The sequence below is a fragment of the Lonchura striata genome, chromosome 4 (genome assembly GCF_050655825.1).
Source record: "Lonchura striata isolate lonStrDom1 chromosome 4, ASM5065582v1, whole genome shotgun sequence".
NCBI lineage: Eukaryota > Metazoa > Chordata > Aves > Passeriformes > Estrildidae > Lonchura > Lonchura striata.
In genome coordinates this window covers 37,929,709-37,945,294 of record NC_140706.1, presented here as the reverse complement: position 1 = coordinate 37,945,294, position 15,586 = coordinate 37,929,709, and the positions used below count along the sequence as shown (strand labels likewise).

General features: G+C 36.2%; 1 protein-coding gene and 1 long non-coding RNA gene across 6 annotated transcripts in view; one reads left to right on the top strand and one right to left on the bottom strand.

The window, feature by feature from the left end:
• Positions 1-15,352, bottom strand: part of LOC146767596 (uncharacterized) — a 74,480-nt gene extending 59,128 nt beyond the window's left edge. For all 3 annotated transcript variants that reach the window (XR_014954790.1, XR_014954791.1, XR_014954792.1), the window contains exon 1: positions 1-15,352. This exon is cut by the window's left edge and continues 20,240 nt beyond it. This is a non-coding gene — a long non-coding RNA (uncharacterized LOC146767596).
• Positions 15,224-15,586, top strand: part of ANXA10 (annexin A10) — a 25,661-nt gene continuing 25,298 nt past the window's right edge. Inside the window, exons 1-2 of one of the 3 annotated variants that reach the window (XM_085577996.1) lie at positions 15,224-15,392; positions 15,519-15,586. In XM_085577996.1, the coding sequence (XP_085434122.1) occupies positions 15,569-15,586 (18 nt within the window). In that variant the 5' untranslated portion in view covers positions 15,224-15,392; positions 15,519-15,568. The other 2 variants (XM_085577997.1, XM_021524806.3) reach the window with 2 other exon arrangements.

Genomic DNA, 15,586 nt, shown 5'->3' with positions numbered 1-15,586 from the left:
CAGCTCACCTTCTTTACCAAGAATCCTCACCAGCAATCTCTGGCCATTCACCATGACCCACTGGCTAGTTTAACATCTCACAACATCTGAGCTTCATTTGTTCCCTCATGTTCTTCCAGCAAGCCTTCAGAACCTCTATGATTCTCTTCCTAGTCCTTCATATCAGCCTCCCAGATCTTCCTCTCTTCCTCAGCCCCAAATTCTCTTTAAGTAAGAATATAATGGTTGCATTTTAATAAAAGAGCATAAAAATATATGGAAAAATCATAAAGATTTTGACAACAAAAAATCCTGCTATATTCTTGGCCTACTTTTGCACTCTTTTTCTAAGCACTAACTGTTGGCCATCCTCAGAGTCAGGAAACAGATGCACTTTAGGCCTGACATGCTTTTGACATGGTCAAAAAACAAATGAGTGGTGTTAAAAATTTTTATAATCAGACATCTTACTTCAGTAATTATTTTCTCTGTCATTTTGCTTGGTGTTGCCAGAACTACTGATCCTGTAAGTTTGACTCCCAAAATAGTTGTCATGGTAATCAAGGGGAGCTTGCAAGTTATTTATTCAGGTTTTCTAGAGGTATGTGTCAGTTAAGTAAACAACTGAAGGAATCCTATGAAACTGAATATCTAAATCAATCTCTGAAGAATCAATACGTACAGTTTTGTAAGTGCTTACTCAAAACAAATGGCTTTGATCTCTCTTTTGTTTGGACCCAGATAAAAAGAGTCACTGTGGCTTTATTAAACTTCTGATAGAGGAGCTCAAATTTTCTGATTATATTCTCTTGCAAAACTTTCTACCAGTTTGAAAGTCTCCATCATTTTACAGTTCTTCTAATCCAGATGCAGAAAATTCCTCAGACTGACAATCTCCAAATTAAAACAGGGCAAGGACAACCATTGTATCTATTTGCCCATGGGGATTTATAACTCAATCAATATAGATTGCATGCAGATCATTAAGAGCTAAAGTAAACCCCTACACCAGTTAGAATCCCACCTACTATATTTATAGCAGATCCACGTAGCATTTCAGCTACTTAGGATCAGGTTCTCAGCTCAATGGCATCTCATCATACTTCTAAGATATTTATTTTATAAAAGTTCTGCTCAAAGTTTTTGCTTATATAGGAAACAAAAGCTTTTCTTTCAAAATTACTATTTGCCACATGTCTGTATTTTAAGCTTCAAAACCTGTTGGTTACAGGCTCAACTTGAGGTTTTTTGCAGCTTTATGGTTTTTCTATTAAGGTTGTGTTTTGGTTTGGGTAATTTTTTAACCAAGTAATTGATTGGTGGTAGCCAAGTTTTTAAGAAGAGTGATTCATCTACCTTTTTTATAGATGCTCCTGCCAAGATTCGAAGCTAGATGTTAGAAGTGTAGGAACTTTGAAAATCAGGATACCTAATTAGGCATGAAAATGAGATTTGGGAACTATATGTCATGCATTTCAGTTCTGAAATCCTGTAAAGAAAATTCACTGGTATATTATCACATTAACTTCATATCAGGGTTCTGCTTCATGATAATATTATTAAGATCTTCAGAAATTTTCTCTGAGAAGCATAAACGAGAGCAGTGAAAAAAACCCACAGGGTTTTACATTTTCAATTAGACCCATACAAGCTGCTCTAACTTCAAAATTTTAGGATATTAATTCCCAGAATTCTGCCTTAGCCTATCAGGTAAGGTTTCAAGTGACATATTTCTACATTGAAACGATACACATGCAGTGGATGTTGAAATTTATTACTATTTCTTCATCAACACACACCACCTAGAATGCTTATTGGAATATTTTTAATACTAAAAAGTATTTTGGAACCTTGAATATTTCTCCTCATCCTACTCAGACACTGTAGAATTATAAGAAAAATACACAGACAGTTGGCACAGTAGGTTTGGGTCTGCTTGCATGTTGGCTGATGACCCAATTCTTTAATTTTTCCTCCAAAATCCAATGGAAGCACTACTTTACTCCAAAGGAAAATATTTGATCTGCTGGATTTTTCACTTCCTTACCTTCTAACTATACTTGCACAAATAAAGAAACACCCCAAATCTGGAAAGGGAAAAAAGCCCCACCTATCTGGCCCTATCTGCCAGTTCATTAAGCGGAATTTTCTTCTTTTCTTTACCTTCTCTTCTTTCCAGTACTGGAAACAGAGGAAATACAGCCTATAGCTGTAGCCAAGGACTCAATCATCAGAACAGAATTACAAGCACACAGTGTCATTTCCCCTCAAGCTACATAATGAAACATTCATTTCAGTTGCCTACACTTTTCTCTTTTCCTATACTAAGAAGTGGGATGTTAACAGAATAGGGAAGAGAAGCTGTATCCTCTTTTCCAATAATTAGTGTTCATAATTAAATAGTTGTGGGAGGACAGAGACAATATTTGTCACATGTTGCACTTCAGCCTTTAAGGATTCAGCAGCTTCCATTTATCCTTTCCGAACACACACGCATTGACAGAGAAGGTGGAGTAGTTTGTTGGAGTTTAACTAGCAAAATGGGTGTAATTTTCTAATAAAGTGGCTGATGGATCATTATCAATAATTTTCTTCTAAAGCATTGCCCAGATCATCACAAAGTGTATATTATTTTAAAACCAGTTACATATACATATGTATATGAACTTCATATACAGTACATGTCACTAATACATATCTGCCTAAATATTTAGGCACATTTTTACAGTATTATTAACAGAGATTAACAGCATTAACAGCAGGTCCAAAGTCTGTACTTTTAGAAATCTGCTGAACTGCACACAATACCGCATGTGTTTCTGCACAGCTGCACTAGTTTGGAAGCTGCTGTTCTGCAAGTACCTGCTATTCAGGTGTTTATTTTTCCACAGTTCTGTTCCAAAGCCAGTAAGGTGGTATCCTCCCGGCCAAATTTAAACACATTCATTAGAACTAGATTAGCACGAGTAGAAAATTCTTATAATTTTTTTTTTTAAATAAGAAAATAAAACTATAGGATAGCTATGTTAAACATGCTACTTTCCTAACTACTGTACCTGGTTAAACCTAAAAGGAAATTCTTTTACTGAGAAAGCTCTGTTTCATGAGAAATATTTAGGTATATTTATGTATTTTATTTTCCTAAGATCTGACAACATACCAAATTTGCCTGTATTGTAGCATACTTAAGTGTTGCTTTTAAATAATCAGCATGTCAGTTCCTGCACAGCCAAGAGTCTCTTAGTGAAGACCAAGTAATAATGTCTCTGGGCCTTTTCACCACAGACTACAAGAACCATTCCATTGTTGAAGAAGCCAAATATATATAATTATGAAATTTAAAAGAAAGCTATTCTAAATCCTACTTAGCTATTGCAAGATGCTTCTCTATAGAATGACAAAAGGACCTAGACTCAGTGGTAATATTATTCATCATAAATATGTAGATATTTCAGAACTGTATTTCTAAGTCAGTTGTTGTGTATTAGGTCATGACAAACTCATAGTGAGTTTGTCAGCAGCACAGACCCTGATGATAACTACATCAGTAAATAAGGAAGATGAGGAGAACAGATTTACATGAAATAAATTTAATTTTACTATCGTGCCATGCTCTTTCTGCGCTAATGAAATAACACTGATGGACACTGGGTTTGAACTGCATTTCTGAGAATTCATAGCAGCTGAAAAATTTTGGAATGATAGGGCTCACAGAAGGTTCACATGAAGGCTCACAGAGCACAGATGATCCCTCCTGTGCCAGAAAGCACCAGTCTTCTACACTGTCAACTGCTAATTGCGGTGCCGAGAATGGTGCCTGTCCTCAGCTGAAAAGGCTGAGCAACTTGCTTCAACTGGAACTGGCTTCATCTCCTTAAAAATAGTTCCTGGGTTCACAGTCCTGATTCCTGAGAGTAGGGAGATCCCGGCTACAAGTGATCTGCACAAGGCACAGAGTCCATTGCTAAATTTCCAGTAATGGGGATTTGTTACCATGACAGAGTCCTCAGAAAAGACCCCAGTAAAGCTAATTGAACATGGGTGCAAACACCATCTTTCCCTCTTTAACTATTCATGGTAGTATATTTGTCTTATCACAGAAGAATGAGTGAGTCAAGTAAGGTGACTATGAAGCTTACTATTGTATCTTCAGAAAGTTGTAACAGAAGCAGCCAGGCAAGCTGAAAAACGTGCACTATTTGAGACACAACAAAAGAGTTAATTCAGAAGATTTAATGATGAAGGGCAGAACAGGAAGACAGAAGACTTCTATTGTCCTGTGATTTCCCATTGCCTAGTCATTGCTGGGGAACAAAAATGAAAATCCATTATAGGACTGGAAATGAAGCTCATGTTTTACAGACTGACCAAGAAACAGTAAGATTCACTAAGCTGTTGTTTTCTTGCACACATTTCTAGGTAAAGCAAGTGGAGAGGATCAGTAGAAAGTACTTTGGTAACAGATGCAGGGAGGCTGGGGAGAATTTCACAGGCAATGCCAGCCTTGTGATACAAAAGTGCATTTAGATTGTCATCCTCCTGAAAACACTGCAGCAAATAAAGAACAACTAAAAATAAATAAAGCAAACAAATAAGTTTGAAAAATATATTCTGAAATGTGATTGTGTGCTTCATAACCATTTTCATTGCAGAAATGTTTTCATCTTCACATAATAGGATGAAATAAAACTATTCTTTCATGGTGAAACCTTGCCTAATAACATAATTTATTCTCCATAATCTAATTAATACACTATACAGTACTTCTTAAACAATATTACTAAAAGTATATTGCTCTTGCAGCACTCCATATCCTGATCAGGCCCAGGGGATACAAGGGTCTGTGCTGTAATCCTTCCTCTGCAATCCTTGCTGTCAGCTCCTCACCACCCATAGTCTTGGTGGTCAGCTGCCTAACAAAGTCAATGCCTACTTTGACTAAACACATCTGCCTCACCTTCACTCAGACTACTTTTCACTACTGAGTTGTATATGCATCAGCTAAAGATGCCCAAAAGTACCAACCCAAAAGAGAAAAGAAGTTCTCCTAACAAGGAAACAGAGGAGAGCAAGAGAAGCCCACAGCACACCAGTCAATGCTACATTACTGTTCTGGATACTTACTTTACTGACAACTAGATGCATTATCAAACACAGCTACTTCTCCTACCAAGCTAAGATAAGAACTATGCCAGGCAGAAAAAAAGGCACTTCAGTGGCCCCAGGCAAGCTGGTGCAAATTATACCTCTGGCTATAGATCACCTTCAGTGGTGTTTAAACTTTTTTTTATTACAAAATTCCAATAAATATACCCATCCAACTTAATATCTTGAAAAACCTGTGGATCACTATTGAAACAGAAAAGATTTTGTAGATACTTTATCTTTTATGATCTGGCTTCAGAAGCACTATGAAACAGGATTGCCATCTCTAGCTCCTGCCTTTAGCCTTAATTACGAGAAAACAAAAGTGACTCTCTGTGGGCCATTTAGAAATGTGAATGTACTGAGAACAAGTATACACTCGGAAGCAAAAATCAAGGTAACAGATCTTAGCCTAAATAATAAAATCAGCATAAAGGTCAGTAATTTTTACACCTGTGAGGAAAATGAATGAATTAATGGATAGAAGGGCTTGAGCAAATCGGAGTTTCAATCAGAGGCTTGTTTCATAGAATTCCTAATGTTTTCAGTTTTTTCTGAGGAAAGAGGAGCCTTAAGAAGGCATGGGTCTACTACAAGCCATAGGAAGATCAAATCCATTATGTTGGTTGGTAGTGACCAACAGTAAATTGTTAATTAAGATCAACATAATTGTTCTAATGTTTTACTCCTGGGATTATCAATGTCCTCTAATCACCTTTTTGCCAAAATTAATAAATTGTAAGGATTCACCAGGCAGTACCTAGAATTATTATTATACAAAACAATGTCTGAAGTGCTGTTCAGCAATGCAAAACGTAATGCATTTTGTCTGTCTAATGTGCTGCCCTACATCTACTAGATAGGCCCTTGTCAGTTACCATACAAGTATGAAGAAATTTTAATTGTGAATTTTAATGCCACATTTATTTTTCAGCATCTTCTTCCCAAATGCTTTTGAAAAACCATAATACCTCTTCTGTTATAATAGAATCAGAGAATCAGACTCATAGAATAATTTAGAAAAGGCCTTTAAGGTCATCAGATCAAATTGGCCACTAAACCATTTCCCTAAGCACTACACTTATGTGTATTTACAGCCAAGCCTTAAGCAGCCAGGTCCTCCAGGAGAAAGCTGAAGGAAATGTGTCAATGGCTTTTACAAGTGTCAAGGTAGACAACATCCACAGCCTTTCCCTCATCCACTAAGTGAGTCACCCTGTCACAGAAGATGGTCAAGCAGGAACTGCCTTTCATAAACACATGCTAACTGGGCCTGATCACCTGTTTGCCATGTATGCCCTGCATGATGTCACTCAAGATTATCTGCTCCATGACCTTCCCCAGCACCAAGGACAGGCCTGCAGTTCTCTGGTTCCTTGTGCCTTTGCTGCCTCATGGGTCTCCATGAACTGAGACAGCAAACCCAAAGACCTCTCTAGCACACTTTCCCAAACTTTGGCATGCTGCAGACACCCCTCTAGTGAGTTTTGTTTTATCTTTTTTGTCCCTCAAATCTCTTTTAAAGCTCTTCCAATGAGTTTCTTTTCCCAATGCTAACTCCTAAGCTAGTGGTACCCCACCAGTTACCCACAGGCTTAGTGTGCATAAACTGACCCATGATAAAAAATCCCAAAATTCTGCCTGTGACAATAGGCTCAGAGCCAGGTATTGATCTGCTGGCTCTTCCTGTTTTCTCCATCCTTGACTGCACCTGGAAGGAGAGAGGAGGGCACTACTTGTTCTCTTGATCCCTTAACCAGTTGTCCCAAGGCCCTCAAGCCTCTCTTGATTGTCCTCAGACTTGTTCTTGTTATCATGGATAATCATCTCAAGGCCATTCACATCTATACCCTGGGTCCCAGGGAGCCAGCAGACTTGTCTGTCTGCATATAGGGCCCTCTGTTCCCTTCAGAAGGGAGTCTTCTTTGACCATGACTGATCTCTTACAGAAGCAGTTTTGAAGAAGGGCATAGGGCAACTTTGACACCTCCAAGCTAAATGGACTACAGTCCTTTTAAACCATCATTAGTGCTCAGTTCTGCTCATAGATCCTCATACCTATAATGCCAGGGCACCTGGGAAAGTGGCTAAGGCATTCATCCCAATAGTACTATTACTTAGTCAAAATCCTCACAGAGCTCAAAATTTCATTCTTTGTTCTCATGTTAGACGAACAGCCTAAACCTAGATGAGTATTAGCTTAGTTTTTCTTTAAAATCTAACAGTGCTTATATCAACTGAATGTTTCTTCTTTTGCTTAGTAGTATGTCAGCAGATTAATTTGGCCAGTAACACTCCTGTGCCCACATTTGCTACATAGACCTCCAGCCTTAACCACCAGCACAAAGCTCCAGAGGCTCAGAGTCTTCTGGCAACTTGTGTCATCATCATCAACTGGAATTACAAATCCCACTGTATGCTGAAAAGCAGGACTATTTTTTAACTGTGTGAAGCCACTTCTTTGTGTCCTTGCCTGGATTTTGTGCTTTGTCAAGAAAGCATAACCCATGACTCTTACACTAGGGTCAGTGAAACATGGAAACATTTGTAATCAAAATTTTGGTCATTTGAGGTTCAAAGATAAACAGCTATCAGGAGTATAAACAGAAGGCTGTATTCAAATTATAGTCTCTTCTGTGAAATTTTGAGTCAATTAGCCAGTGATGAGGAAAATATCAGATCATGGATATTTAAAACAAACTATAATATTCAAGGCTGAAATGTTTCCATGAGTTGTCTGTACAACATTTGGAAACAGTACACAATAGAAAAGAGGGCAAAAAAGCAGAATAAAGATTTGCTGACTAGTTTTGATGATAGATTTTGCAGAATTGGGACTGAATGTTACTGAAGTTACTCTAATTACATTTTTATTAGAGATTTTGTACAACATCAAGAAAATGCAAAGACACTGTTACTGAGTAGGCTTCTTCTTGATAGATAAACAAAAGGATTTGTGTATTTTTTTAAACCCTTAAAATATGTCAAGTGTAAAGGGTTAATTATAAAATACTGATTAAATATATCTGGAAAATAGGTTTCCCAGCATCATGCAGTAATAGCTACTCTTTGTAAAGAGATTTATCAGGAACATATAACTTGTTTTGACAAAAATGTAATGGCTTTGAAAGAACAAGAAAGTGTAATCCAAGCTGCGCAAATTTCTACAAGATAAAAATTCTGTGCACCAATGTACATCCTTGGGCTTAAATATAAGATTCTACATGGAGAGGACAATGAAAATTGTGTTTGGGTGTACATAAGTTCTGCAGTCTGGAGGCCTTAACCTTTGATAATGTGCAAAAATTAATGCGGTCTTTCAATACAGAGATCAAAGCCTCCAATACAAGTGAAGCCTCCACTTGCCTCTGAACAATAAAATGAATGGTACTCATACCTTCTTTCCCATGGATATATTGGAAATCAAGCTTACACTGTTTTCAGCCTAATGTAGTATTTCCTGCCTCTGACTTTTTAAGTTATTTATACTCACAGAATAATGTATTACATATAAGACATGTGTACCAGTTCTTTCTTAATGCCCTTCATGAACAGCATCTAAGGAATTTTATAAAAGGTAATGCTATACTTACTTATGGAGAGAAGATGGAGACAGACAGGGCCGTTAAATTTCCTATGAAGCCCCAGTCTACTGGTTTCATATCTAAGAACACAAACCAAATATCCCAAAGTCCTCTTGGGGGCTTTTTTGTCTTTCTCACAACACTTAAAATTAGGGCCAAACTATAGAAATCATAACTTTAAATTATCACAGAAAAGAGCCATGTTCTCAACATTGGGGGGCTGTTTAAGATGATTCTTTCTCTTCATGGCCAACTTTGAAAAGTTGGGCTTATGCTACAGGCTATGTCTCTAGGCTTTCTTCTTTAGGCATAGTAGATATAAATAATTATATTTTTCAGATGAAAGTGCATATGCTAGTGCCAACCTTACTCTAGTTACTAGGGCAGCAAGAAGAACACACTCACAAAATACACAAGCCAGATAAAATCAGCTCCTGTTTATACATGAGTTCTGACAATAAGCATTGGCAACCAGATGACTGGCTATTAGCATTCATTTTACTCTTTCTTCTCCTGTATGCAATACATTTCACTTGCATCCTTCTGACTTCACTTCCTAGCAGAAAATTGTTCTAGGTTAAGAGTAGAAATTATCATTCCTTCCTTCAGATTCAAGCATCCAAATAAATGAAACTTCAACAGTGTTTAGCATCAAGCAGCTTCCAGTCTCCGAGGCTAATAGAACTGCTAGGATTAAAAGTGATAGGAGCAGGCTTAACTATCTGGAATAATGTAGGCAAAATATCATGTCATTTTTATGTGAAGGAATTAGATAGTGAAAAAATATCAAGTCTTACATTAAACTAATCAAGGCTAAGTTATAGCATCATATCAAAGCTTAATTAAACTAATCTTTGGAAAACAATTCTCAGAAATTTATCCACTCTATCAATAACACTTTCATCACAGCAGTTGCAGTTCTGCTGTAAACAAGTTGCTAATTGTATTTCTCAGTCTGTATGGTGAGATACATGCTAAGCATGTCATTACAAAAGAGTCCCTCCCTCACAACAAACAAAGCTCACAAACAACTACTCTCTCCAGTTAAATCATAGTCATGCTACTTACACGCCCACAGCCACTTTGCTTCTTCCTGAGCTTGCATGGGAGAAGAGCAAAATCCATTGTCAGTACAAACATACAGTAGAGAAATGTTCCATCATCTGCAAGATCAAGTGCTTGCATAATGGAAACAGTGTTTTAATTTGACAGCATATGAGAAATCATACATTCATTATGATTTCAACAAGTGTCCCTGTAAATTAGTGGTCTATAAGCAGTAATTCGTTGTATAACCCAATTTTGGCATAACTCCCAACACATAAGACTTAACATTTAAATCAGGATTCATGTAAAAAGTTAGAGCAACGTCTTCCAAACATATCTGGGTTTAACAAATTGCCCAAATTTTATTTGTATACATTTCATTTAAAAAGTAATCTACTATGGGAGCACAATGAGCATTTCATTGTATAGCTAAATTCTTAAATGCTTTTCATAAAAACATCAGATCCTTCAAGTGCTTTCAGTTAATTATATATCTATAATCTGATTTATTTTTGAAACTGTTATTGGGTAAGTAGCATGTCTACAATTCATATGCCATGAAATTAATAAAGCTAGTAATAAAATACTCTGTTAATCAGAACTAAAAGTTCATCCTTGTATTTCCCCAAAACCATATTAAATCTAAACTGGAATATCATTGTATGAAGAATGTTATGAAATACTGCTGCCATCTACACAAATTAGTATTGAAGAAATTTGGTATCTGTTTCACTTTCATTTTGCAGTAATACTTTAGGCAGCAGCTTTAGGAACCTCGCTGCTGGGATAATTATGCAGTTTATTTAATTTTCTTATTTTTTTCCTTTTTGTGTATCTTCTCAAAGGAATACCTTTTTCTTCTACTATGGCTCTCTAGCAAAAGTGAATTTTGTAAATTTAATAAAACAGGGCACTTTTCAACACTATGATAAACATCCAAGAGACTCTTAAATAGTATTCAGAACAATTCTGCTTAAGCAGAAGAAAAAACTCCTAGGAAGACTAATTTCCCCTCAGTCATATTTCCACTAACTCACTATGCAACATCCTGAATACATCATAGATATATTCTGTATATTCTCTAATTTTACATTTGTCTCAAGTAAAAATAATTCTCTTAAAAAAAATCCTAATTCTCCTGCCCAACTCTATGAACAGCTAACCCTCATTAAAAAAAGTCACTAAAGAAATAGCTCATATTGTGCTGGACTACAGCTAGATTTTCTATCTCAGCAGCAATCCATCTTAGCTCATACAAATATTTCCTTTTTATGGTGAATATATTTATATTTGGTGAATAATTCCAGAAAGTCAAAAACATCAGTGCAAGCTTAGCTTAATTCCCCAGTATCCAATTCAGTGACATTTAGGACTCAGAAGCAGTCTGTAGGCCCAAGGGTTTTTTTCAGTTTTTTTTTTCCACTCATGCAAAACTGAAGAAACCAGAAAAACACAGAAAATGCAATTCTAAATTATACTGACAATAGTGAAACCAGAATTTTACAGTCAAAGTGTTTTTGCTTCTGCTGTTCCTATAAAGCTACACCCAGTACTACCTCTCATTACTCACTGTCTTCTTCAATAGTCCATCACCTCATGTGGTCAGCCTTCTGCCAAAGGCTATATCCCAAATAGGAACTGGCAGCCACCTTCCCAAGGCACAGCATAACAGCACCATAGGCCTCACAGTTCCTTTAACAAAAGGAAATCTTGAAAACAGAAAAGAAAGCCTTACAAATGCTCTAAAAAGGAGATATGATCAAATAAAATGCAATTAAAAAAAAAAAAAAAGGAAAATTTGGCAATTTAGTGACAATAAGGAAATGGACTAGTATGAAATTAGGTGCAGTGAAAAGGACAAAAACATGCCAAAAGTAACCTCACAGATGTTGCAAAATCAGGGCAGAAAAACAGACATGAAGACAGAAGACTGAGGGGAAGATATGAATGAAATGGCATGGATAGTGAAAAAAATAAAAATCTTCACCAAAGGGAAAACCATCAAAAGGTATGGGAGGCCATGAAGTGCAAGGATATGGACCAAAGCATGCCAAATTCATCCTCATTGAAATCACAAGATTTCATTCCTGAAAGGAAGAATTTTCTTTCAGGAAAGGAAATGAAATCTTGAAAACAGAAAACAAAGCCTTACAAACTCTGGAAAGAAATTAAATGCAATTGAAAATAAAAAGAAAATTTGGAAATTTAGTGGCTACAATCAAATGGACTGGGATGAAACAAGTTTTGCAGTGGAAAAAGACCAAAGCATGCCAAAACTAACCTCACAGATGCTGCAAAATCAGGGGAAAAAACTAAATATGATAATAGAACATAGAAGGGAAGATATTAATGAGATGACATGAATACTTAAAAAACAAAATTTAAAAATATTTGTCAAAATTAAAATCATCAAAAGGCATGGGATGCCATGAAGTGAAGGGATATGGACCAAAGCTTACCAAATTGATCGTCATTGAAATCACAAGATTTCATTTCCTTTTCTGAAAGCATCTCAAATTGCCTCCTGTGTACACATATTGTGCTTAGAGCTCTTCTCAGAAAGAAGAACTTGGCCCTTGCAGCCCTAAGGGGAATTGACAGGTTCCTTAAGTAATATAACTAAAGACTTAGGAGTTGCAAGAGTTAAATTTTAAGTCATAAGTCCTACACAGATTCACTGCATTAAGGTATTTGACATCAAACACTTCATTTAATCATGGTGAATAACATGCTCCACACATTCTACACAAGCTCCCAGAGACATTTTTTTAAATGCCCAAGGCTGTTAGTGCTACACTAGAGTTAGAGATTACCTTTCCACCCCTTCTTCTTAACCTCTGTACCACGCTTAGACTTTCTGTGGTCTGGTAAGAGCTAGAAATTATACCAGTTCCAGTTGTATTCAGATTTTCATTTCACCACAAACTACATACTCAGCAGCACAAAGTCCCATAATTTACTGCTTGCAGCTGCAGTAATACTAAACAAACATTTCAATTATTTGACTACTCCAGAGCAATACCTGAAGATTATTATACCAATAATGTGAATTTTGTTTTTAATTTATATGCAACTGATATACTGGAAGCTAATTTTCAGGGAAAACAAATAGAATAATTTCCTATTTAATAATATTTATTTCTCACTTTAAATATATCATATTTTTTAGATGGATCCCTAATAAAAGTTGATTTTATTTCATTATTTTTACTCAAGGTATCCATTAAAACAACATGGAAATTGTCAGTTGCAATGTTTACGCCTAAGCATATTAATGAGAAGAACTTTAGCACACATTAAAAATTCCATTGGTTGTAGGGACTTGAAGAAGAGGAACCAGCCCCTTCTTGCTTCAACAGAAAATTAAGACTGTCCAAAAAAGAACAGGTAACAAAATGAGGAGAAGAATAACTAAGAAAAGAAACAGGAAAAAGAGGAAGGAAAGCAAGCAAGTACCCAGAACAGTAACAAAAATTTTACCTGGCAACAGTGAGAGAATTGCAGAGATTAAATAGAGGTGAAACAGAAAAAAATAGGCCTTAATCTGTCCAGTTCATTGTGAACTCAAAACTTTTTCCCCTTTCCCTTTCAAGATATTTTATTTTCTCCAACTCTTAAGGTCTCCTGTGCTGTTCTTTAGTCTAAAAAACCCAAGTGTTTTCTGTCTTTCCACATAATTAATTATTGCTACTCTCTTCTGCAGTATTTCCAAGTAGTCTTTTTTTTCTTTTTTTTCCCAAAAGTGAGATTGCCAAAACCCCTGGGAACACAGCTTCTTTGGCTCTCCCCTAAAACAGGATAAGCTCCTCCCCTAGAAATAACTCACACCTCTGACCTACTGAGTCTTGAAGAAAATGTGAAGGTGCGGCTCACTCTAAACACTAGATCCATTTTGCTCAGCATTACATGGACAAATATGTTATTCATTTCCTTGTTGGTAAGCCCTGCCTCCCACCTTGGGAGAGAGAAGGCAGGAAAGCACAGCCAAAGGACATTCTAAGGGATAAGGAGGTTGAAACCTTTCTCCCATTTTCTCTAGACTCTCTCACAGTTTTTCTCTGAAAGCTTCATTAATTGATTACTGAAATAAAGTCTATTTTTAAGTGCTTTCACCACATTATATGCCAGGTTTGAATATTTCATAGAACAAAAGGTTTTGACTATTTATTTACACCCTATTGTTCTTAAAGATTTGGGCACATGCAGACTGAAATGTAATCCTGTAAACTCAATCTGTTTTCTGTTGTACTGAAGATTAACTGTATTGCATTTTAATCACAGCAAGAAAACAGACAAAATTAAGAGTCTGTAAAAAAGATGGGCTTAATATTCTTTTATTCTTATCACTGTTTTAAAATATGTATCATCAGGAGATTGAATCCTACTCTGGGCACCATCTTCAGCACCTTTAACCAGCCAGACCAGATTCTTTATGGATAATTTTTCTTACTTCTATAGTGGAACTGCATTCCCCAGCCACCCTCAAAGGGCACTCAAGATACAGAGATAAAGTACGTACTTGGTACAATTACAATAAGTAAAATATCTACCACAGTCCCAACGAAAAAAAAAGAGAAAGTAAAGGCATACCACTGTCAAGCCTGTTTTATGTGTTTCTTTGTGAAAATCTCCCAGCTGTTTCTAAGGACACCTTTACATATAACATGGGCTGACATGAAAAAGCTTATACTCAAATCAATACTGGTTTATCCAGAGAAAGCTTTAAATAATTAAAAGAGCTGCTAAGGTATTACAGCTACAAGAAAATGTATTTTTTTTTATTCTTTCCTAAGTCTTTCTAAATTATAAGGAAAAAATCTCCATGCATGTTTTAATAAGTGCTCCCAAGTCTGTGACAGATACATTAAGGAAACCAAGAAAATTTGGAGTAATTTAATTCTGAGCTATTGTAACTGTACAACTACTGGAAAATATTACCCCTCTAAAATGGGCTCAATCAGGATAACAGTAGCCTATACCTTCCATTCAAGTTGCAGGAGAGGATACACAGAATGATTCTGCACCTCTATTTTTATGTTCCTCTATTTTATATTCCTTTTGTATGTGTGAAAAACCTTCATGTTTTATCAATGGTTTATTACAATAATAGTTATAAGCAGAAAAATATGGTACTAGCTATGAAAAATGAGATTACTGTCAGTTGGATAGTTAGGATTCTGTATAAGTCCTTGGATAGAGCAACAATACTGGATTTTTGATCAGCTCTTTGCAGGATTTTGCAAGTTCTAACTTGCATTAAAAGATCCTTATTTACAGAGTTCCACTAAGGCTACCTGATTATTTGGGTGATATATAAGGGCTATAAAGCATCTTTCTGTGCATGCCAGATACAAATATACAGATACTAGAGCAAGTGATGAGCTGTGCAATTTCAGCACAAGGATGAAAAAAAGGAACTAGACCAGATTCAATCTGAAAAGTAAATTATTAACACAAGCACTTTTGGTAGGTGAGTGTTTCATCCTGTGACTAGCTGAAGTCTGATTCCTAAAATCAACACAGCACAACAGAGGGTGTTGGGCTAGTGACTCTGTTTACTTACATTATAATCACACTTATTCAATGCATGGTTAATGACTAAGCACACAGTATATCTATAAAGCCCAAGGACACAAGGTACCAAGGTTCTGCTTCATTGTTACTTTGGAGCCTAATGTACTTGGTTTCAGTTTGATTGGATGGCTTCTCACAAATCCCCAAAACAGAACAAGGTTTTACTATAACTGTATTTACTTTTTTTAGTTAGGGAAGCTACTACTCCATCTCAACAGAACTTGAAGACTCATATCAAAATGTATTGTGGAGATTAC